The 25,254-nt window shown below is 43.2% G+C and overlaps 1 protein-coding gene and 1 long non-coding RNA gene across 3 annotated transcripts in view; one reads left to right on the forward strand and one right to left on the reverse strand.

Annotated features, from left to right (window-relative positions):
* Window positions 1-3,659: 3,659 nt before the first annotated feature.
* FERMT1 (FERM domain containing kindlin 1) lies at window positions 3,660-22,875 on the reverse strand. 2 transcript variants are annotated; one of them, XM_002199227.6, is made up of 15 exons: window positions 22,731-22,875; window positions 19,616-19,789; window positions 17,934-18,167; window positions 16,381-16,527; window positions 15,623-15,836; window positions 15,045-15,147; window positions 13,736-13,843; window positions 12,753-12,884; window positions 12,564-12,613; window positions 10,316-10,440; window positions 9,155-9,261; window positions 8,368-8,589; window positions 7,601-7,725; window positions 5,701-5,842; window positions 3,660-4,585 (listed from the first exon to the last, which is right to left on the reverse strand). In XM_002199227.6, the coding sequence occupies exons 2-15, from the start codon at window positions 19,764-19,766 to the stop codon at window positions 4,412-4,414; spliced, it is 2,034 nt and encodes a 677-aa protein (XP_002199263.1). In that variant the 5' UTR covers window positions 19,767-19,789; window positions 22,731-22,875; the 3' UTR covers window positions 3,660-4,411. The 2 variants fall into 2 exon arrangements, with proteins under 2 accessions (XP_002199263.1, XP_030124642.1); XM_030268782.4 differs by lacking the exon at window positions 22,731-22,875 and adding an exon at window positions 22,159-22,301.
* The window catches only part of LOC140683772 (uncharacterized), an 88,659-nt gene continuing 85,687 nt past the window's right edge, over window positions 22,283-25,254 (forward strand). The window contains exons 1-2 of the long non-coding RNA XR_012055223.1: window positions 22,283-22,421; window positions 24,066-24,262. This is a non-coding gene — a long non-coding RNA (uncharacterized lncRNA). The remainder of the gene's footprint in view (window positions 22,422-24,065; window positions 24,263-25,254) is intronic.

Below are 25,254 nucleotides of genomic sequence, written 5' to 3' on the forward strand. Positions count from 1 at the left end.
TCCTAAATGAGGGGCTAATCCCACCATTGACCCTGGTGGCGCAGGCGGAGCGGGGCAGCCGGGCCCGGCACGTGCGCGCCCGCAGGTACCTCCAGAGCTCTGCGCTCGCTGCGGTTCAAAGGGCAAAGTGGAACAGGTTACAAAAATCTGAAGAATTTGGTATAAGAGGAAGAAAGCCCAGCTCCAGACAGGCCGGTGGAAACCCTGCCTTCCCTCTGGCTTTCGCAGAGCTGCTGGCTGCGGTGCTGCTCTTTGGGAAGCCGAGGAGCAGGGAGGTGGCCTGGCTTTGTCCTGGACTATTAAATTCTTGTGTTTGCTACCCTTAGCTCGGTATTTACAGACAGTGAATTTTCATTGCTTATTTTAGGGTTATTGGTTATCGTATTGATTTTAGTATTTTACAAAAAATACTTCAGGAAACTCGGTGAGCCAAAAGCTGCCTTAATTTTAATGAGTTCATCCTTACTGACTTCATTTTGGAGACTGAGTCGAGCAGACTGTCAGACTGGGAAAGCAGCTGCTCGTTTTGGTGAAGGTGGAAGGGAAGTGGAGGTTTTCTTTGCCCAGAGGCCCTTGATTTCTGAGGCATACAGAGAACCTGTTGCAAGAGGCAGAGCACCCTTGGAAAATGAGCTTTGGTTATTTTTATTTTCTATCTTTGTTTCTGCTTTTTTGGTTGCTCAGATTTTGTGACGATTGTATTTTCCCAGCTCTTTGCTTAGCTGCAAACTCTCATCATCTGAAATATTTCTGCTATGGTGCTGCATCTCAGGCAGCTGCCCAGGTACTGGTGGAGCTTTCCCAGGGCAGGCAGCAGTCCTCGTTCACAAGTTTCTTTGAAATATCTGCTAACAGCCGGCAGTCTTTTATTCTTTTTTCCGCTTTTCTGAGAGTTTCGGTGACGACCTGAGGGAGCGGTCAGCAAAGGCAGGCGTTCCTGTCAGCCTTTTCACACGGGTAATGCAAAGAGAGCTGAAGCAGACGCCCCCTCCCCGGGGGCGATTCAGGGCTGGACAAAGCCCCTCTGCCCGCAGGAATTCTCAGGCTGAGCCCTGCATTCCTTAGTGACACCGAGATAAGCAGAGCAGGAGAAGGTGAGGATGGTACCAGGCTGTAAAGTTTAAGAAGTGAATGTTTCTTACTGGCTGTGATCCAAGTGATGGTTAAAAATGAAAATATCCTGAAAAAAAAAAAATCTGGAGAATGGCTTTTAAAGCCAACAAAAGAACTGTTTTACAGGTTTGTCCACAGAACAAGCACAAGCAAGACATTTTCCTACAGAGAAAGGGGAGAGAATGGAAAAACAGGATTTAGCCTGAGGTTTCAGAAAACGGTGGGGTGGATGTGTGTCTCCTAACCGAGGCTGGAGGCAGTGGTGAAATGCCCTATGGAATTTGATGTAAGAGCATCAGGATCCATCCAACATTGGCAGTGCTTTACCCTGACCTGGCTTGGGTTTAATTAAACACCTTGTACAGAATAGGGTTGCAGCTGAGCTGAGGTGTAAGTTTCCTGAAGGTTTGTTTTCATCTAATAACATTCCTGTCCAGGATTTAATCTCTGTATTGCAAAACTTTAGGGTAGACGCCCCTGTTTCACTCATTCTGGGAAACCTCTCCCACATCTGGCACTGTGCAATTAATAACGTGGTTTCTACAGCCCACTGAGCCCGTGGTCTTAACCCTGTGTATAAATAAGTGTGATGAGCTCATGAGAGCCAAGAGTAGTCAGGTTATTGCACAAATTAGGGAGGGTGTGGAACTCCACGTGCATTGAGGGAATGTCCAGAGCTTGGTGGGACGTGCACGGTGACATAGGGGGGATGAAAGATGACTCCAAGCTGTGGCTGGTGCAGGTGTCAGGCAGAGCAGGCTTGGGCAGGTCTCCTCTCAGGTGCTGCCCACCATATCCAGCCTGGAATTTGGAAGTGCAGGAATGCCCTGGGTCCTGCCTTCCCACTCCAACCTCTTCAGGAAGGAGTCTTACCACTGAAACCTCTCCTCTTTTTAGGAAGAGGAGCTGCAGTCGCATGCAGCACTCAAACCAGCTAGATGAAAAGTTTCCTTTCCCACCTATTCCCCACCTATTGTGAAAAAGCCTTGCAAAGTGAGTGGAGCAAGGAAAAGATACAGCTGAATGGCCTAAGGAAATACAGAGAGAGGGCATCAGCAGGGGATCGATCATCCTCTTAAACCTAGAATGGCAAAGGATAGGGCTTACAGCCAGCCAGGATGAGCTGGCAGAATTCCTCCTTGCAAGGCAGCAGTGAAGGATTTAGTCGAAAGGCAGTGACACATTGGGTAAGATTGAAGGAGGGGCAGGAAAGAAAATGGAAATATTTGCTAGTTTCTCTGAAATCCCAGCAGAGACAGCTTGAACTGCAAGTGAATGTGCTTGTTTAGCAATGAAATGAGCCACACTGCTAATGAGAGGTCTCTGCATTCCTGTGCTCAGGTCACGTAAGCAAGTGGCAACTGCAGGGCCTCCATGCAGCACTCTGGGACAAGCTCTGCTGTGAGAGAAGCAAGCATAGGCTGAGCTTCCCAGGGAGCAATCCACAGGAGTCTGGTATTGCTTGTTGCCAAATGAGGGGTTCCAACAGGATTCTCACTGCAAAGCCTAAGTGGAGACTGATCTGGAAGGCAGCTGTTTATGGAAGAGGTGCTGGCACTAATATAACCATTTAGCTCTCCCATGGCACCCTTAGGCAAGCTTTAAATATGGCCAGTGTTTGGACTTGGGTGGATCTCACAATGTAAGGAAAATACTTGGCTTGTGTCAAGCAGGTGACAAGTGACTAAGTTCTCTTCTGAAGGAAAACTGGATGGTCCCTCAGCCTGTACAAAAAGTGCTGATGAGAGGGAAGAACAGAGGGCTGGGATGAGCAGGCTGTCATTTTTTCTTTTTCCTAAGTGTTAAGCCATAGTTTAAACTGCACAAACTGGGAGTGATTCCACTGAAGCCCATTGACAGGGGCTGAGGAAAAGCAGAGCAACATTGCATGAAAATCAGGGCTCTCAGTTTCCAGTGATGTTTATGAATTTATGCTGTGATTTCTGCAGCATCCCTTTATGATATGACAACACCTGTCCATGGTATTTCTTTAGATATGTGAAACCAGTTCTGGTTTGTCCAGTAGTTTCATGAATTCTCCTGGTTTCACTCTGTCCTTGTTTTACAGGGTAGTATTAAATTTCACTCACTTTGGTGGATGTGTGTGGCTCCTTCCAGCAGGCAGAGCTGCTGACTTCAGATCTGGCTCCTCAGAGACATCCACAGCTCCTCTGGGAAACCTGTGCCAAGGCCTTACCACCCTCACAGGGAAGAATTTCTCCCCAGCATCCGATCCAGCACTGCCCTCTGTCAGTGGGAAGTCATTCCCCCTTGTCCTATCACTGTGTGCCCTTGGCAAAAGTCCCTCTCCAGCTCTCTCACAGCCCTTCCAGGAGCTCTAAGCTCTCCACAGAGCCTTCTCTTCTCCAGGCTGAACACCTCCATCTCTCTCAGCCTGTCTCCAGAGCAGAGGGGCTCCAGCCCTCTGCAAATGCCCTCTTTGCATTTGCACACATGTAAAATAATTTCTACAGGCTTTTCAGATCCTCACATGAACAGCTTAGCTCAGTGATATGTCACAGTGAAACAGTAACAGAGACAGAAAATAGAAACATACTCAGAAGACTCTTTAATAGTTTTAGATAATTCCTAAAGCATAATTTTCAACCAGGTAAGTAACAATGTTCCTCAAAGGATGAACCTTTTGGATCCAGTATTGCGAACATGAATGCCCTGTGACTTCTCTGGCTTTCAGGAAACCACTTCAGTGGATGAACATGGACATGGGTTCTACATTTTTGAGCAATTGAGTAACCACTACAGGAGTTTCAATAGCTTAGTCTGCAGGACTTTGGAATGTTTTGTGTTCTCAGGGCAAGTGCTAGACAAACCATGGAGCTTTAAAATACGTATTTATTCAGCTTTAGTTCTGATAAATGCTGGGCTCTTTAACAATGGCCAGTTAACAATGGAAGTTGCCTGGCTGTAACAGAGAAGAACTGTACCATATCCTCAAGTTACTTGTTTTGGATGCTTAAAAAGATTGCTGTAATTAAAAATACTAGATTTAAAAAATTGTCCAATGGCTAGACACCATTTATTTAAAAACATTGATCTGTACAAAAGGAAAACACAGATGATTAAATTTTCTCAAGTATTGATGATGGAGTTGTCATACTGCATCCAGTAACCTTAGCTTCAGTATTAAAAAAAACTGTAAACCATCCCAGTCATAGTAGAAAACTGACATGTACAAAAAATAGTAGCCAGCAATTAACAATCAGAGATATTTTTGTCTAATCTCTGGTAGTCTTAGCTAGAAGAAGAAGCAGGCAGTGGGAAGAGAGTTTACTTCATCTCATTCCTGACCTCCAGTTAATTTGTGGAAGAGTTCTTCATCCAGCGTTTCATTGTGGTCCTTGGAACGTGTTGACAAGAAGATGTAGCCCCCAATATACTCATGGATGATTTTGCAGTCTGCACTCAGGCACGTGAAAGCAATGGACACATTCTGGTCAAACTCGATGGCAACCTAAGAACAGATGTGGCAAAATCAGACAGCTAAGCTGGTAAGAAAGAGAAGTGTGAGAACACAGCTGGATCACAAATACTGTGAAATACTGGTAAAGCACTACATGCCCCTGCTAACCAGGAGTTCTGGGTCTGCTGGATGCTCAGGGTGTTTGGCTGCTTGGTTTTAGATTTGCTGCTACATCAGGGCCCTCTCGTGGTGAAACATTTTTGCTTGTTTAAGCAGGCACCAACATCTTTTAGCTTTTTTCCAATGGCATATAAAGTGAACACTGGGAAGAGCAGGAATGGCACTTCTGACTCTTTAATGAATAATCTGTCCATTGTTATGTGCTGACCTAAAATCTGCCTTTGGGGTCTCAGTTTTGGTTTCCAGCTACCATTAGTTCTAAAATGCAGCTGAGTGTAGTTGATCACTGTGGATTCTGCCTTTTTAGAGAGGGATTTAATGTAAACCCAGCAACCTGACCCAGAATTACAGGCTCTGGTGCAGGGAGTACTGCAGGAGAACAATAGGGAGTGTATCTGATCTCTCCTGGTTCCTGCAGATGGATGTGGAAAACTCCACAAGCAGGAAGCATTTCCAGGCTGCTCCAATCTACATCAGGTCACACTAGTTCCATCCCAGAAATCTACAATTTATAGCACTGTATTCAACCTTTGAAGCCCCAAATCAGAGACCACACATTGACACAGAGTTGCAGGCCTTGCAATCTCAGTTTGGGATCTGAAAGACAAACTGGGTTCCCGTATCCTCAGTCTGTAATAGAGGCTGAACCACCACAATGTAGAGGATGATGCATGAGAGTTAAAATGAGATTTTTACTGACAGAGCAGTAAACACAATATGCTGGAATTCACTTTGGAGTCTATTTAATCCCATCAAAATCAAGGGCAACTTGTCAAGAATAAGCTTGGTAGGAACCTTTAAAACTGGTGATCTTTTTGTTTCTGATTTTTGACTACAGGCTCCACTAAGAAAAACTGCAGACAGCTTATTTAATAACATGTCACAACACGTTCAAAATCTTTTCAGTGAGGTTTGAAAATATTTTCTGAAAGCATCCTTGAGTGTGTGAAATGCAAGGACTAAAGGCAGAGCTGTTCCAGGTTTACCTGGCGGATTTCCCAGTTCACATTCCACTGCTTCATGTTGGAGAACCTCCATGTTGTGATAGGATCTCCTGTGGCCAGATCTATCCGTATCAGCCTGTTATAGGACACTCCAAGCACATCATCCTTCTTGCTTCCTTTAAACCTGCAAAGAACCCAAAGCATTTGAGCAGATCTGCTTTGCAATGATTTCTGTCTAGAGAAACATTTCAGTTGCTCACCTCTGCAAGTGCGAAAAGTGTGGGAAAAGTCACAACAGCCTGGGGTTAAGGAGAGCTTGGACCCTTCTTAAGAACAGGATTTGTTATAAAGCAAAAGTGTAGGTTGGTGAGCCAAGGTGTAAGATGGAAAATAGTCAGGAAGGTAGATCTGGCTGAAATCTTTCCAATTCATTGTTTCCTGCTAAAAAAATACTGTTCTTCCCAAATGCATGAACTTGATTATATTTTTACTGGAAAAAATGCCAACAATAATTTTTGTTGCTTCATTTCTCTAATGTTGAAACATGTTCCTCTAGTTATATTAACCTATATTAACCTAAATTATATAATCAAAACAACTGATATATACATGTTTTTCAGTATAAATCACATTACAAAATTACTGAGGCATTTTAACATTTCAACTTTCTTCTGATTAGAAATGAAAAATAAATACAAAAGCATCAGAATTTTTGGGGGACAGAATTTTTTGATTTGGGAACAGATTACTCTGGTAAAGAAACAATCTTCTTCTATGTTCATGTTGAAAGCTGGGAGAAATCTCATCTGCTTGCTGTATTTTCAGTATTTCTGATCCTGTTTGTGAACCTTCTCTCTTTAGATGCAGCTGGACCTTAGGGAGAAAAAGTGACCTGGACAGAATTTGTGCTTTGCTTAATGCCCTCCCAAGACACTGCCCAGCAGTGTGTAGCAATTCACCACTACAAAGTGCAGTTTAGGTGTTGGGTTTGTTTGTGCTTTTAACAGGATTAATGGTGACAGAAAGCGCAAAAAATCTGTATCTGTGGTAGTAAATCCAACAGGATCAGGGACCATTTTGGGGCATGGAATTCAGGGAGAATTCTGGCTCCAAACAAGCAGAGCTCTCTCAAGTAATTCCTAGGCACACTCTGGAACCTGGGACATCCAAGGACCAACATGATTTTAGTTCACATGAGGCTACTGGATTTTGGGAAGTCACAGTTCAATAGTGCAGATGTGGGCTGTTCTATGGCAGCTGGCCTCTGCCAGAGCGTGGCTCCAGTTGCTTCAATTTGTACCACAGATGAGTTCTAGCCAGCCCTGGAAGGCACATGAAGGAAGGTGCCTCCAAGTATGGTTGTGTCAGTAATTTTCAGATTTTTGGTGTTTTGTCAAGAGAAACAGCTGCAAGTCAGACCTCTGCTGTGTCCAAGGAACAAGGTGCTGTGAACACAATGGGACATTTTTTGTGCTCACTGCTCTTCCAGATTAACTTTTTAAGGGCTCACTGCTTATCCCCTTAAAAAGGCATGATTTGCTGTTTTGTTAATGAAATACAAAAGAAAGTAGCATTTTATCATATTGCAATGAACAAGGGTCAGAGTGAACACATCCTGCAAACCTCAGCACACCAATTAGATATGCATTTTATATATTTTGGAAAGTTTATGACAGTAAGAGTTTAATGCTAGAGGTTACTTCAGGCTAAACCCAAGAGGTCTGTACCAGGGCAGATGTAAAGCAGAGTGTCACTCCAGGAATGGAGCTACTGGGTGTTACTCCTATACAAAAAACTAGCAGGATGGAAATCACAAAAATTAAAAGAAGTCTGTGGGGGAAAAAAGAGAAAATGTTCTTGGAACAGGGTGTCAAAGAACTTCCTGCAAATCACTGAGCATGAACCCGTTACGGCAGCTTGACGTGAGTGAGAGTATAGTTACCTTACAATGTAGTAGGATAAACCAAACTCAGGGAGGGACTGCCAGGCTTGGATAAAACGCAGCTTGGCCTCCACCAGGGACATCTGGGATACATTTTGGTGGGCTTCCAGAATACGGGCAGTCAGCTGGGAAACAGAGGAAGAGAGAAAGCTTTCAGCTGACTGGAGAACAAAAATCCTGTTGCTTTCACTAAATCAGAAACCATGAGGTCTGATGCTGTGTTCAGACACTTTGTTTGTGCAGATGCAGCACAGAGGGCACCTGGGGACACAACCCAAGTGCAAAGGGCAGAATGGACAGCAAGGTCTCAGGTTTGGGTTTGTGCAGCACTGCCCTGACTCCATACACTGCTCTGGGGACCCTCCTCAGGATGGGCAGGCTGAGCTCAAGCACAGCAAAAGCAAGGACAGGAATTAGGTGGAGAGCAAGGAAAGACTTGAAGGGCAAGAGGACACGAAGACTCTATTGATTCAAAAGCAAACAGTCCTTCCTTTGTTACTCTGAAGAGACTTTCAGGAACAGTGTTGTCAGGAGCAGAACATCATGAGTGACTTAAGCCAGGGTGTGGATGTAGGAGATGTGCTTGGAGGAGGTGCCAAGACACCTGTCCCTGTATTCAGTTTGAAGAAAAGGCCTCTTGTAAAGGGAGAAACGACTATTGCAGGGAGTTGTACTGCATGGCTTCCAAATGCTGCTTCAATCCAGCCTCATCCCTAAGCAACCACTGGAACTGCCCACACCCAGCCATGGAGCCATACTCAGGATACCTGCTTGGACTTGAATTTTTTGGTATAGCGTGGTGAGACGAAGCATTCGGGTTTCATATCTACATTCTCTGGCTCAGAGGCAGCCTGGGAACACATGGTCCAGTTCTTCATCTGGAGGAAGGATAGGATCTTTTGGACCTCGGGTTGGTAGGAGCTGTCGGCCATCGTTCTGCCCTTGGAGGCTAAAACACAAGCAGCCATCCACCGAGCGTACTGATCCTCCTGAAACAATTGTTTGTTACTGTTCTTCCTTCCTGACTGGACTAGTTCCAACTACACCTATGTTTTAAGTTTTCTAAGAAATCCAGTATCTTGAAATAGATTCTCTTGGAAATTTTATTGCATGACTGGTTTTCACCTATTGAACACTTCTTACGCAATTTGATCTGATATGTTTCAATAGACAGAAAACTAATTTAAGATGCTCATCATGCTCTCCTCATTCAAATGGGGAGAGTTCTAATTAAGAAAAAAGAAAACAAAATCCAAACCTCAATTCTCTGACAACATTGGAATAAAATACTCTAACTTTTTTTTTTTTTTTTTTTATAGTTTGTTCTGGCTTTTTTCTTGCCGGCTTTACTTGGCAACTGATGGTAAGCACAAGGTGATTCACTGTCTTTATGTCCCCAGAACAATTATGTATTTGTTAGGGCACCACATAATTCTTAAATTTTACAAAGATTTAGACAATAAACTCTCTGCAGCATCCTCATTTTTCTATACAGATTCTAGAACAGGACAATCTGCCATAAATCTTGAATCCAAATTTTCTCTTAGTACTCACGTTATCACATCTTAAATATACTTCATTCATGCCATCTGCAACAGGAATTAGTAATTTGATTCCAAACTTCTTCGCTGCAACATTTACATCTGGTACAACTTCACATCCTGGATCACAGGGAATCAGAAGGAAATTAATTTATTTCATTACTATATCAGTAACTTTAATTACTGCTTTAACACAGTGCTTTGTGGTTGTTTTTCTTTGAGACTAAGGGCCAGGACTTTGAAGCTTAGGCCCTAATGAAATGGTTTTGTTCCAGTTCACTGCCTGGTCTGGCTTGCCAGGGTGATGAATGTTCTGAGCTCAGGGAGCACGTGAGTCAGCATGGAAGTGAAAGGATGGGAGTGCTCCCAAAACCTCAGCCTGATCTTAGGAAACACTCAGCACTTGAAATGGAGAGGAACTGGAGGGAGAGGCTACTTTGTGAGGTTCCAACCACCCTGGCTGTTTTTCCAGGCATTCTCTGACCTACTGAGGATATGCAGATAGGGATGCAGAGCCATTTGTTCACAGGGGTCAATCTTGTATTTCAAAGGTTTCTTCTAGGATGAGTCCTGGGCATCACTGGTTCCCTGATGCTGAACAAAGGATGTCCCTGCAGGAGCAGATGTAGATGGAGGCTACACAGGGTGATGGTGTCTGCGTACACAGCCAGCCCTCCTCCTCCAGCAGCTGGCTGTAGTCATGGGAATCCCCATGCAGGACATAAACGAGGCCCAGAGAAGGCCCTGGAGCTGTCCCTGCACAGCAGATTGCAGGGACAGCCTCTGGCATTCCTGCCCACGGCATCATCCCTAATCCTCTGCTGCCACTGTGTGTTTGCCAAGGACACGGAAGAACACTTCCTTTAATGTCAAGTGGAAGTATTTGGAAATAAAGCATCCACAAGTCACATTCCCTATCTGACTTGTCTTGAAGAATTCAAGTACAGCGGATTTTACAAATCAGGATCTGATAATCCCAGCTCGGGTTAAACTATTGAATCCTTTCTGTTTAAGCTTCTTCTGCAGGCGCAATTTGCCTGCTTAGGAGTCTCAGGAATTGAAAAAGCTCTCAGACTAAATGCTGCTGTGCTTGCCTTCCTGAGTCTAGCAGGGATTTCTTGTTTTATTCAGTTCACAGATGTAACACAAAAAACAAAGAAAGGAGAATTCCTACCTTTCAGGTTTAGTTTCTCAATAGGTTCTCCCTGTGCAGATTCTTTGTTTTTAAAATAAGATATTGAAGTGTCTCTGAAGACAAACCAATATGTCTTGATAGCTTTGAGTGCCAGCTTCTTGGGCCTAAGAAATAAAAAAGAAATCCCATTTGTTTATATCAACACATACAAATTGCTAAGTCCCTCACAAATATTGCAGAGCCTCTGAAATTGAAGGCTATACCCATGGCTTTAGTTGGGTATGACACCTCTGTGTCAGTGAGGGGGTGGGTAATGCCTGGATCCAATCCAGGTTATCCCAGGTATGGATGTGATTTTTACTCCAAATTTTAGCTGAATCCCATCTATGATTTTTTCTCATTTATTTCTTCCATTACTAATCAAAGCCATTACCTTCCAACAGACTAAGTTCTTCCATTAACTCAGTAACACAAATGTAACCCCTGATTTATTAAAATGAATTTGCATTAACGCCTTATCTTGAATACCTGCACCCATAAAACCAACTCGTATTCATTATAAGGAAGCAGAGATCAGCTTTTTTGGCTTAATCTGAATCATATCTAACACAACAAAATTCTGCTTCTTCATTAAGTTTACAGAAGCTTTGTAGCCCTCCAGGAAAGAAAACCAGAGATATTAGCATTTGAGTAGAGAAAATGTGAGTAGGGAAATACTTCACAGCTAGTGACAAAGGTCATCAATGAAGTGAAAAAAGAAGAAAAAAGAAAAAAAAATCCAGTATTTCACTTTAAATCTAAGAGGATGGTACAAAGATTATACAACCAGCTGGAAAACAGTGATGTACTATATATACTCTTATTATGTATAGCTCCAAACCCTCTCTAAAAATCCTACTTTGGAGTCCTTTTTAGAAAACGGCAATTTTTATGTTTAAATTAAAAAACCTTGGATTTTCAAAACTACAAAATAATTTGGTTTTTAGTTTTCCAATACAGCAACATTCTTCAAACATAAGGAACTATAAATTTTATAGACAGATAAAATTATTTTTATATTCTTGAAAAAGTTGCTGAAAACTTTTTAGAAAGCTTTTTCTTGTTGTTTTTGAAAAAAAATATCGCAATTCTCCACAATACTGTCCCCACGTGAAAGTAGCATTTACTGTGGTGCATACTGTGAATAAATAGGAACAAAAGTTCACCATAGGAACAGTAAGCAACAGGACATGCACAGCTTTGCATTCAGGTTTACAATTAATCAAATAATTATAGCCACAAAGTGTTGTTTGAAGGAAAGTTTTACACCCTATCTGGATTCTACAATGCCTTAGGTTTGGTAAGTGATTTAGCATTTATATAGGAACTTTTTCATGATCATAAATGACTGCTAAATTCTTATAATAGCAAGCTGTTCTGCTGGGGAAAACCAAACAACCTATTGTTAAAAGCCTTAATTCCCTTTCATCTTAAGCCACCTTCATAATAAGAATGTCAAATAAAATTCCAAATTGGAAAGTAATAATTAACAATTGTTAGCAGTTAACAACAGTTAAAATTTTTCAGGTGCAGTTTTCAGTTCCCAGATTAAAAATACCATCTGTCAACGGATTAATCTGATAAATACTTGTACAACAGAACACTTTATCTTTCTAAAACATAAAGACTGTTTTGTGATAAACGGCATCTTGAGGTCTCTACAATCTCTACAGTCATTTAAATCACCCATCAAACAAGATACTACAATGGGATCACAGAAACTTGTTTTGATATTAGAAAAAACAGTCTCCATGTTTGGTAAGAAAGGGGTAATTTGGATGCTCCTTTGGTTTAAAAAATACATTTTTTTTAGAAATTCTTCCAGGGAGAACTGCAAGTTTCTTCTGGATTTTTACTGGCAAAAAAAAAAAAAAAAAAAAAAAAAAAAAAAAAAGAAAAAAAAAAGAAAAAGAAAGTAAATATTATTGAAAATAAAACTTAGGCTTTTTTGTTTAGAGATGATGACTGATGAGCACTAGAAAATACAGACAGCAGGGTCTTTTAATAAGTACAAATACAGCTACCCAGCATCCCAGGAGTGGGAAAGATTTGCCAAAGAACAGAAGCTTTGTCAGAAGGAGGAAGAGAAAGATTAGAAGAGAATAGTAGGCTGATTAGACCTATCTGGGGTATTTGTCAATTTATAACTGTCAGATGTACTGTTAGATTAGAATGAAAAACTCAAGAGACCTCTCATAAGGTTAAGCTTTTGGTTTTGTATGTTTTATTATTAATTTTAACAACTCACCTAACTAGCTTGAGATTATCAGCAAGTTTTGGGATGTCTGTGATGTCCTCCTAATCAGGAATAATTAGGAATAATTTTAGTACAATGCACTATGTAATCAACTGTTAAAAAAATCATGAGCCAGGAAGGCTCATGAGAGTCAATAGATTTGGCACAGCAACAGGAATTCCAGGATCCCAAAGGACATACCAAAATGTTGCTTTTATTTCCACCTTCCAGTGTCACTTCCAGATTGGAAAGGGCGGCTTCTACTTCATCCACTTCTGATTCACAGGTGGAATCTTGTGTCTCTGATGATAATGATAACTTGCTTACATGGTACTAAAATAAAACATCAGCATCCAATAGTCAATGCACCAATTACTAACACACAATCACAGTGTTTGAAAACAGATCATTTTGTCTCCTGGGTCTTAGACAACTCTACAGGAATCAGGGGGATTTCCCAAGGAAAGAGCCATGTCCACTGTGACTCCGGTGCAATGGCTGATAATGGTTTCCTATTTTAATGATCAGTGTTTGTATTTCTCTGCTGAATAATTGCCCCTGTTCTGGGAGGCTGCTACATTTGGATCCCTAGCCCTGCCATCCATACAAGCTGGAAACTTGGAAGCAAGGTGCTCTGGTGTTCTGTAGTGACAGGCTGTGGATTCTTGTCAGCTCTGTTTACATTTAAAAAGAAGGAATTTATTATCAATGAAGGTTTGAGCTTTATTACCTGTGGTCAGAGACTAAGCCATGCTTAGTTATGTTAAATTTCCAAGTACTCCACAGTGCCCCTATCTTCACATTATGCTGTGGCTTTTTTCCTGTCTGTTGGGAAATGGTGTACACATGATGTATGCATAGTGTATTACAGGAATTTTCAGAAAGAAGAGGTGAAGTCATGGTAGGTGGTATGGGAAACCACACTTCATACTAATACTGATATCAAAATTACATTCTGGATGCAGATAATATTAATGAATGTTTCCATAATTGTGTGAATAATGGTGTTAGTGCTGCTACTGAGTTTAGTCGCTTTAGCTGATGGATGCTGCTGATTGGTTCTCACCCCAAGAGCAGACCCCCAATCCAAGCAGAGCTCCTGGCCTGAGCTCTGCCCTAGTCTTGTCCTAACCTGTGCCTGCCTCTTGAGGGAACAGGTTTTGCAAGTGGGCTCAAGTACGTGCCTGCAGCGCGGCGAAGATGAGCATTTCCTCCTCGGTGCAATCGATCTCCTCCAGCAGGATGGCCCAGCGGGCCTGCTCGTATATTTGGTTGATGCGCACTGCATCGTACTGCAGGGAAGAGCAAACAGCGCCCATCAGTGACCTCAGGCACAGCCTCACAGCCAGCTGCAGCTGATCCAACGCTGGGCTGAGCTGCAGTGCTTGTTTCCTTCCTCCTCCCACCTCTGTTCCCTCCTTGCCTTGTACCAGCTCGTGTGATTGTGTGCATGGTCCCAGGGCTTGCTGTGCCAACAAAAAACCAACCAGGAGCCCCTGGCTAAGGCAGAACTGAGGCTCAACATCCCCTTTTGAGGCAGGAAGCCTTGGACTGGTGAAACCAAGATGTGAAACCACACTGGGAGAAAATCATGTGACACAGCTGACCAAATGTAACCTGCAGAACTCTCTCGTTCCTCACTTCCTTTCTTCCGCTCTTGGCTTTTTCACTTCCAGTTCTGTCCGTCTTTGCACTGGCTTGAGATTTTTCAGATCTGTTTTTATTCACTATCTGGTTTTTGGATAGTGATTATTCCTTATTATCTACTTGGTTAATAAGGTGAAGTGACTCACAGAAATGTTCAAGCCCCAGAGCTGCTGAAATGTAGGTGACGGGAGGGTAAACCTTGGAGCGTGACCTCTCCCAGCAGAGGTGAGATACTAGGTTGCCTGAAGCTCTTTTTGGTTGTTTCATCCTATGGCTCCAGGGCTGGCTGGGGCAGAGAAAGGAAGTGTTTGGCCTGCTGAAGTTGAAATATGTACTTGGATTTCAGTGGGGTTCCATTTCACCCAAAAACATGCCAGATAAACTGGAAAGTGCCCTGATTTCTTCTGAGGGCTTCAGCCCAGAAAAGCTGTGAAATTCAATGAGGACATTGCAATATTAATGTCATTTTAAAGCCCAATTTCAAAAACTGGACACTTTACATCATTTAGGATACTGCTAGTCTAGTCTCCCCCTTAACTTTTCCTGTTAAAAGAGAGGCAGAAAGTAAAGCAGCCCCTCTGGAAATAAGGATACTGTTTCTGGTGCTTTTCGGATCCCATCTTTAAATTTAAGATCCCATTTCATGTGAGGAACAGTGATCCAGTGTCCAGAGGGTAAAAGTGCAGCTGTAGCTGAGGGAAAGAAGCTGAATTTGATCTCTCTGAAGGGCTTGTTACAAATCCTAGTTAAAATTCTACATAGAGCTCTATATATTCCATATTGCTGTATAGCTCCTTGACATGAAAACAGAGAAATAATGAATAGCAATAAAAACAAAGCTCTTACTTTTGGATTCAAATCAAAGAAAGTGTAATATTTAAAGCGTAGAAGAAGTTGATCTTCCTCCAGAACACCTTGTTCCATAAGTGATCGAGATGAATCCAGCCAGCTGTGGAAGAAAACAACCCACAGATCCATCTGTACAGAAGAAACCATCACACCTGCAGAGCTCCAGTGCAATTGGAGAAACCATCACACCCACAGAGCTCCAGTGCAATTGTGAAACAAAAGTGGGAACAAACAGCTCTAATTCCTCTAAATCTAGGGGAAATTCATGTAACTCAAGAAGGTGGAGCATTCATATAGACTTCCAACTTCCATCTTCTGTGTATATACGGTAAGCAATGTTTACTTGTGCAGAACCCAATCACCTATTTTTAATGCAAAATTATTGAACTTATCCAGATGTGTCTTTCCACTGTCTACTTAAAGCCTTTGGAATTTGCCATCCAAATTGTCCTTTAGCTGTGCCCAGTGTGCTCAGCTGAATTTGCCTTCATCTAACAACAGACTTCAGCACAGAGCCTGCACAATGACATCATTCCTCATTTTAAACCCAAAGGATCTCAGGAGAGGCACCTTACCCTGCATTGAGCTTGGCTTTGTCAGCCAAAGTCCGTGGCTGGTACATCTCTGCCAGCATCTCCGGGGAACAGGTGGGATGACTGAGGGCCAGGATGCTGCAGTTCTGCTCAGCCGAGGAACCATCACTGAACCAAGTAATTGTGGAAGAAGCTGGTGACCCACTGACAGGGTCATAAATAGGTGTCATGGTCTTGCTGTATAAACCTGGATTGGCTGCAAGTTAAGAGCATAATGTTATTCCCATGCAAAACGGTCCTGTCCACTACTTTCCATCATAAAAACCCTTTTCTTTCAAGATAGTCTCTCATCTCTGCTGTTTCCAGCTGGTCTTGTCCTTTCACAGGTGAGGTGACCTCAGGGACAGAAATACTCTTTGTTGCTCTGTGAGATCTCAGTTTTGTTGCATGCAGGAAATGCATGCTTTCAAGCCTTTATTCCTCATTTTCGTTGCAGGTTGCCAAATTTCAGCAACATTGAAAGTGTTGCCCCCCTTTTTCAAAGGGCAGCTGCATATCCTGTGTGCAGGGCCACAACCTGTTTTCTAGAGTGGCTTTTCTCATATCAGTGGAAAGGGAAACATTTCTAGAGACAACAGCGAAATACTGACATATTGGAGATATCCTGAAGCCACTGATTTCAGGCCCACTGCGTCTCCAAGACCATCCTACGTGAAACTTGCCTCCTTTGTGTAACAAAGAATTTCTTCCTCCTTTTGACTTCCAGTCAGAACAATAAAATCATATTGTTTTTTCATTACCTGGTAATCCAGAACTCACTGGAGAGTTGCACAGGTTTAAGATATCTTCTGTAGCTGGTTCTTTGCTGTTCTTGTCTTTTTTCTTTTTCTTTTTGAGTGTGCCTTCTGATTGCTTCAACAAAGAGAGTTCTTCTGACCGCCTGATATCTACAAAGGCAGTTTGGGAAGTGAAGCAAGATGATTACATCCAAAAGAGCAACCATGGTTGGTAACAGCATTTCAGGAAGCTTCATGTTGCAATCTGGACTTTATTTTTAGCAGGTTGAAAGTAGTAGCTAATTCTATAAAAAGGCCAAAGACTTTAGGCCATAAGAATGAGCTTAGACAAGATTTAAATCTCCTTTTGTAGGGAATGTAACTGCATTTTAGAGTGTCAGGAAGAAGCTCTTTCTCCCTAACAGCACTGCAGTCACCTATGAGCATAATAATCTCTGTGAAATATCTAAATTATGAATAAGCAAAGACCACTATAATTGAGGCTGATGCCTTTTATTATTCAATGTATTTCTCATACAAGATTCTTGGTTCTCACTGTTCCCTAATGCACTACTAATCCAGACAGGTATTTCCAGTCCCAAGCCTGGCACTTCATTTCTGAAAAACACTTTTACCCTGGGGTAAGCAAAGACATTTTTGACATTATTCACTCATTCAAAGTTATAGCATTCCTGTACTGACTCAATCTGGAGGGAAAATGTAGGAATATTTAATTTGGCCAAGTGCCAGTTAGACAACTATGGCATCATTATATCAGAGCTATTAGGTATAATAAAGACACTGCACCTTTCACAATCTACTGCTAGGAGATGAAATTGAAAGTGGATCAATATGAGGCAGTAAATTCCTTCTGAAGATGAGTGTGTTGATGGATTAAGCTTTGAAGATCTTAATTAAGATTAGGAATTTAATCCCTATTTTACCCTAAACTGAAGGGTACTACTAGTGCTTGTAGACTCAACTGACTCCCATTGATCACAGGCACACATCTGGCATGCTCCAAACCCTCTACTTGGAAATACTCCATTATTGGGAAGAGTGGGGGACTCAGTGCTGGGGTTGTTAGGTATGCCCTGACCTGAACAGATCTGGGCATACAGAAGTCTTGAACATTTAAAACATGCTACATCTGAAGTGAACACATATAGGCAGAGTTGGATATCATTAATGTTTGTGAAAATAGGTGATAAATCAGTTGACACCAGGAAAATTGCCTCTGGTGAAGTCCGGTGTAGGACATTGATAATCTTATGCTCTTAGTCACTGGCACAGAATAATCAGGACCAAGTCCTACATCAGGAGGACAAAGATTCCTAGAAAACTGCCAGCTTTGACTATCCAGTACTCCTGCAGCTCGTGGGACACATTGCTGACAGTGCATCAGTTATCACAAAGACTAAGAACCACTGACATACACTGCATATTGAAACTCCCAAAAACCTGTCTCAAATTTCTCTTTGAGCTAAACAGTTTTGTGAGGAAGGACTTCACATCAAAACAAAGTCACCCAATAAATGCTCCAGCTTAGTTGCCAAAGGAGATTTATCTTTACTTACTGAGCATTTTGCAGATGTCACTGACAGCTCTGAACACCATGGAAGAGAAGCTGACTTTCAGTCTCACAGTCTTCATGTTTGGCAAGCGAAGGCGCAGCATTTTGTGCTGAGTAGTAAATATCAGCTTAGCATCTGCTTGCACCCCACATTTATCCAGTGTCCAGTGGGTTTTCAGAAGCCAACATTTTTTTTGTTCCCACCAAAAAGCATAGTCTGACCAATCTTGTGCTATTTCTAGGAAAATACAAAATGGTTACTAACAAACTATGGAGCATATATACAAAACACTTGGTTCAAAAACAGGTCTCTGCAAACACAAATATTTTAGATTAAAGCAGCAGCTACAGGTCTCAGCCTAGACCCTGTTTGCTGAATTCTTCTGGTAGTCACTGGTAACCAACTTTGTTTTCCCTGAAGACCTAACCTAGGTGCTGACTGTGGCACTGCCTTAGTCTTGTGGATATCCACAGGGAAAGAACATCTCCTGAATCTTGTGCTACATATGGTGCAATGCTGTTAGGATTTTGCTGGGATAAGGACTAACAACAAAGTGTTCCAGTTCAGAACTTGTCAGTGCAAGCTGAAAATCCTCTACAAAATCTCCTGTACACCCAAATGGGCACAAGTTCTTCCACAGCCTACTGGCAGCAGCACTGAGCAGCTCATCTCAGTGTTAAGAACCAGCTTCAAGTCCATGGAAGTCTTGGTTACACACAGCTAAGCAGCAGCACATGCACACGGAAGGAGATAAAGTATTGCTGCTCTTAATTCCATGGGAATTCCAAGATTATATGACTTCCTAGATGTCAATATGCAGTAGCAGATAAAGCTTCTGTGTGATCTTGGCCAAGCTGTTTCAGTCTTTGTATCAACCCTTGCTCCTCATCAGCTCCATGAGGCAGAGGCTATTCCTCAGCATGTCCGTAACACAGCAGAGCCCTGTCCTACTTTGGAGTCCCCTGGTAAGAGCTGTGTCTCAAGAGAGCTGCTGGCACAAGTCAGTTACAGATTTGCTTTAAATATTAATACAGAAAGCTTTTCGCACTAGCTGAGTATTTTAAAAAATTGCTGTGAAAAATTATTCTGACTCAGTGGAAACTCTGTTTCCGTCTGAACCATGTGTCTGAGTGTGCAGAGAGATAGACAGAAGTGATCTCTTCCTGTGCTCCCTTGCTGCTCCTATACACAGAGGATTTTACTTTTCACTTCCTAACTTTGACTCGGCTAGTCTTGGCTTTTCCCAGCTCTTCCCTACTGTATCTATGCAATGGGTAACACGGCTCAGACTTAGGCTAGAATGCCACAATAGCACAGAAAACAGGAATTTCTGAAGTGCCTTTTAAAAACTCACCCTCTCTGACAGGCTGGATAAACAGGGCATCACCTACCTCTCTTGCCCCCCAAACCACACACTTGTACCATCCTTCTGGAAAGGGACTTGAGTCATTAGCCTGGTTTGATTATTTTCATCTAACTGAAAGGCAACCCCAAAGTTTTGTTGGCACTATGGTAACACAGAGAGTGAAACATAGGGAGGGGTTCTGACCACAAGAACCTCCACACTCTGCTGTGACACAGAAGCGAGGCAGCACCATTTCAAAACACACAAAAGCCTTTCTTCATACAGGGAAAGCTGCACATATTATTTAGTAATACTGTAAATGAAACAGGTCTTTACTCACTGATTTTTTCTACTAATTTCAGCATCAGTCCTCCAACATGAAGGTCCCCTGTGACCTGTAGTGGAATTTCCTTTTCTACACCTTCATGTTGATGATCAACTGTCAGCAAGAGGTCCCAGGTGTGTGACCCATATTCAGTTGAGGAAACCATCTTGGGAAAGGTCTGTGTAAGTTCTGCAAAAGCAAACCAACCAAATGAACAGGATGTTTTTCCTCCACTCTGAAACAAATGCATTTCTCCACATCATTCCATGCTGCCAGGACTTTGCAGTGGCCTTGGATGGAACTTCAGAGATGTTATTTTGTTACCTCTGAACTAGACTCTGCTCCTTCAATTGCTCTTGCAGGATTAGGAATGTGGGATTTTTTGGTTTTATTCTGATTTTGCCACACCCCGAACCCAGATGCCTCCATTTGGGTAGACATAGCTCAGTTTTAACTGGGCTTGCCCACCATCCAGTGCTAATCTACCAGCCTGGACGCTGTAAAGCCTACAGTTGTGGGATCTGCTCTGGCAATCTGTCCAGTGAACAAAGGCATTTTGTTGTATGCTTAGGGCTCTAATTTTTACTGCAAATCCAAGTTTACATTTGCAGTTCTGCCAGCTTGCTCCCACAGGACCATATCCAGAGAGTAGCTTTACCTATTTGAGTACATACAAGGGGAGACAACTTTAGTGGCTTTCTGCCAGCATTATCCAGACACAGATCTGCAGTTCTTGCTGACTTGCACAGGGATGTAGGCATGTGTCCTTCTCAGCAGGGTGAATCGTCTGAGATCTCACCAGGCTCCTACCAGGACAGGTGAACAGTAATCATGCCAAGCCAAACTAGAGGAGACGCTCCAAGTAGAAGCTTTGGTTAACATCAGCTGGGTTCTGCTGAAGAAATAGCTTGTAGATATAAGGTAACTGATGCTGCAGCAGGATTTGTGATATCTAACTAGTGAGACACCTCTCTGTCCTGAAAAAGGCCTTTCCAGTTGAGGTGTAGGCACTAAAATGGATGAATTCCTTTTATTGTTAACTTTCAACAACACACGAGAACCCAGCTCACAGACTCTTGTTGAAGGGACCCTATTCAGACTGCTTTTAACATAGCAAATAACTAAGCCACAAGGGATGTAGCAATGTTACAGGCTGCTGTAGATCTTCTTAAAAACAAGTATTTAGTAATTTAAAACCTGATGTCAATGCCACTGATATAAAATTTGTCATTAAAGGGATAATAGAGATGAGGTGGTAATGACAAACATAAAGGCAATGAAAATGTATACATCAAAGATTAAATGGATTTCCCCTTAAACAAATGACATTAGAAATGAATAATCTGACCAGCTCAAAGCAATCATTTTAGTGGGAAATCACCTTACCAGTGAGTTTCACTGGGAAGGAGCTGGGAGTCTGCCCTGAAGTTCCAAAATTACACACACACACACACACACACAGAGCCCTAAGTTGCAAAACTGCAGCTTCATAACTGTGTGACTCGAAGAGGCCAACTCACCCTATGGAGCAAGCCTTGTTGTTAACTGGGTTCTTACATGTGCCAGCCTACACCTTTACACTAAACAGTTACTAAACCAACAAGGGTTGGTACTTATCCAAGAAGTTTGAATGGCTTGCCTTGGTAAATAAAGGCATTGTACTGGACACTGGGAACACTGCCTTTCCTGTGTCTGAGATAAAGGATTTTGAATTTGTGCTGCTGTGTGCCACATGATTTACGAGCATAGGTATGAACTAGACCAGGGGGTACCCATGGAGGTGAAGGGCTGTGGCTTTCCTAAAAATTCCAAGACCGAGCTCCCGAGATGGTCTCCAGGCAGGTGAGGCTTTTAGCACAAGTCCAGTACAAGGTGCACAGGACAGCTGTCATTGTGTACCTCATAGCAAAACAAAAGCCTTGACTTTAGGAAAGTCAAAACGCCCCTAGTTATGCTCCTAAGCATCAATAAACAACTTTAAAAGTAATCCATGATCAAAGGATGACAACTATGGGATTTTTTTTTCAGGAGCACAGGGGTGCAGTCCAGCAGATGAATTCTACTTCTCCCACCCTTATTCCACTATAAATTCTGTTCCACTATAAACCATTATTGTTGCAGAAAAGCAGCATCTCATCTGCCCTCTTGGGCCAGCGAAAACATTTAGGAATTGATTTGGATTTTTTTTGGGCGTCTTTAGATTAGGTTTCGCTTACCAATCTAATTCTGCACACAAAGCCTGTGCTGATGCGGGTGAAAATGAGCAGCAGCCCAAGGGGTGGGTGAAACCCTTTCTTTCACCAGCATGGAAAACCATGGCCTCAGTGCACTACTCCTGGCACTCCATCATTCCCTGAAGCCACGCACCTCCCCACTTCCTCTTCCAACCAGGTGGTTTCAGTTTGAAGATAAGGCAACACAAACACTTGTAAATCTACTGGAGTACACAGCACAAACAAAGCCTGGTCTCGAAAACGGCGCAAGCAAAGCAACGAGGACAACGAACCCCTCAGTATTAAACCCCAACCAAACCCAAACCGACAGGGTTTACATCTTACAGCCTTCAGGTCAAGCCTGGATCTGCTCGGGAACGCGCCCCAGCTCCTGGGCTCCACGTGGGAGCTGCAAGGCCTGGCACGGGTGGATCAAATAGGCCAGAAACGTGTCCTCAGGCTACTGCTGTCTCCACTCGGGATTTCTGCAGCGCATTGAAAAGCAGCAGTGTCTGCAGATCGAGCTCTCCACAGATTTTAGCCCTCACAGCCCCAAACTTCAAACGTTGAGCGGGAACGGAGAAAGACTTGAATCGTGCTGGAGCAAGGTGCTAATGACGCGGGGTTAAGGTCAAGAGGGTCCCGAAATATCTCTCGGGCTGGCGGTGCCCGGCGCAGCTCGGAGGGTGCCGAGGAGCTCGGCCTGCGGCGCCCACGGTAGCGCCACTTCTACTTTAAGGAAGTGCCGGCAGCCGCGGCCCCGCGGAAAGGGCTGTAAAAGCAACAAGCCCGGGCAGTGGGGCACTCCCGGCCCGCCGCAGGTGCCGCGGGGCAGCGCAGAGCCGCCCGCGGGTGCCCGGTGCCGGGGTCGCTCCGGCATCGCCCCGCGCTCCCCACGGGCGCCCCGCGCTCCTCACCTGCCGTCCCCGCCGGCAGCGCTCCCCTCTCCTCCCGCGCCCTACGCCGCCACCTTGCCTCTGAGACACAGCGCGGGGGGGAGGAGTGGAGCTGGGGGAGGCGGCCCTTCCTTCCCCTTCCCTCCAACAGCGCGCGGTGGGAGTAAGGCGGTAGGAGCGCTGTCCGCCCGGCGGTGCTCAGGGTCACCCGCTCGCATACCGCCCAGAGATGACCCCAGGCCGCCGGGCAACTGCAGGTGCTGCTTTTAGAGGTTTGAGGCTACCCGGAGAAAATCGGTTCCGAGGGTGCAATGGCAAAGAACACAAAGGTGTATTTGTGAGGTGGGGATGTGTTAGAAGAGGCGCAGCATAAAAGTGGATTGAACTGACAGGAAAGGGGCAAAAGCTTCTCCATGAGCCAGATTTCCACAGAAAGTCTTTCTTGCCTTAAACTTTTGACTTACACGGTGGTACAGTGATGAGGTAAAGCACAGTGGAAAAACCATATCAATGACAGAAAAGAGAAACAGAGAGAATAAAGGAAAAAATTCTTTCAGATAAAACTCATATCCTGGAAAAATACTGCAGAGATACAAAGTATGAATCTTTGACACACTATGGGCAGCAAATAGTTACTCTCATGAGAACTGTGCAGCTGTGAAGTTGTCAAACCACAGATAGTATCACAGGATATTTGCTCCCCTAGGCTTGCTCCCTGAGCTGCTCTGATGATGCTTATCTCTTTAGATTGTCTATGCATGCACTTGTCATATCAGACATCCTTGGAGACAGGCACTCCAAAGCTCATGAAGACTTTCAGGACCTTCTATCACCTGAGGGCACACAGAGGCCTTTAATCACCCCAGCCAGACCCAGCTGGGACCAATTTCAGGCATTCTACTTAAGCTCAGGCTGAGGGGCATTTTATTCTTGGGGCCATGTGGAGTAACTCTGCTTTTGCTGCTCCTTGGCACTGGCTTGACATGGTGTCTTGTTAGCGCTTTGTAGGACAGTTGGGTAAGCTACCTGTTTATTATTATTTAAATAAAAATACCTCTGCAGATGAGCAAATAAATTTTTATGGACCATGCGGTAATGTAAAATTCAGGTGTGAGTCGGTTGGTGAACAACCAAGCCTGCTGCTGCTGTGACCTCAGGAACATATTCTTGGGTTTTGTTCTCTAAACAAATAAAGCAAAATCACAAGCTCTTGATCAAATTGGGAAAAATGGTGCTTGGGAGATAATCAATAAAAGCAAAGAAGGTTGCCAGGCCAGTCAATAAACATTGATGTTTATCTCCAGGCTGGTCCCAATTCTGACCTCTTCTAAGTGTAAGCATTATTTCCCTTCCCAGTTGCCTGTGAACAACTAACTTGAGAGAAGAGACTGTAGAGTTTGATGTCAGCCTAGTCCTGCTGTGCCAAGAGGGATAGGGCTCATGTTCCATCTGGGCTGCTGGAAAAATCTGTCACCTATCTGCCAGATTCCTTGGAGAGGAAAATGCACTTGCTGGATGAAGAAAAAATGATCTGGAAAAAAGAAGACAAAGAGGTGGGGTAAGCTCTCTGTGAATCTAACATAAAGTGTTGCAAGAAAATAGGTGGGTTTTCAGTTGACACTGATCAAACCCCCAGCATCTGAGGCAGTGATGGTTTACATCTGAGGAGTTGCAAATTAGGGAATGCTTTGGAGGCAGTGTTTTCATTTTCAGTCATCTCTCAAGGGGCTGAGGAAATCAGATTTGAAGACCTGTAATACCCTCATCCTGTGAGAGGTGAGTGGGGAAAACTGTAATTTAGTAATAACTTTTCTCTTCCAGAGTTCCCATGGGAAAGGACAGGAAATGGAACCTGCATTTGTAGCTTCTTAACAGTTTATATCATAAAAGCCTCCTTTAGTCAGGAATAAAGTTTGCTGGATATAGGTAGTGATAATTTATTCTTGGGGTTACTCAGCTAAGGCTGAATGTGATCTGTTTAGAGCTTCATTCCTTTTGCAAAGGGTCTACTAAACACCTATAGCTGAGAGTGTCTTTGTAGACAAATATATGTTTTTGGGAGCATAAGGAAGTAGCACGATAAAGACAAAATAATAAATACTGATTTTTTGGTAAAATGTATATTTTTTCTTCCAAAATACTTATAAAAGCTTTTCTTAGGCCAGTGTTATAAATTATCACCAGGCGATGATGTACTCATGTAAGACTGGCTCAATTGTGTTAATGCTCTTGTCAGAAAATGCACTGTCTGGAGGAATGTCTTCTCTTTTTTCATATGCCTCTTTATTTCTGTTATTATTTTTCCTTAACTATAGGAAAAAAAAAATGCTCAGTATTTAATTTTTGGTGGGCTGACCCCAATTTGTGGATGCATGTGTTTTCCAAATTCCCATTCCTCTTGAACTTGCCTTACTTAGATTCTCTGCATTTCCATACAATAGCTGTACTGCTTCCTCCTTCTCCCAAAGCAGCACTTGGGGTTTGCCAGGCTGTGGCAAAAGTGGATCTAGAGCAGAACCACAGGGGGATGGGGAACAGCAGCGAC

This window comes from Taeniopygia guttata, chromosome 3 (assembly GCF_048771995.1).
Source record: "Taeniopygia guttata chromosome 3, bTaeGut7.mat, whole genome shotgun sequence".
Taxonomy (NCBI): Eukaryota; Metazoa; Chordata; class Aves; order Passeriformes; family Estrildidae; genus Taeniopygia; species Taeniopygia guttata.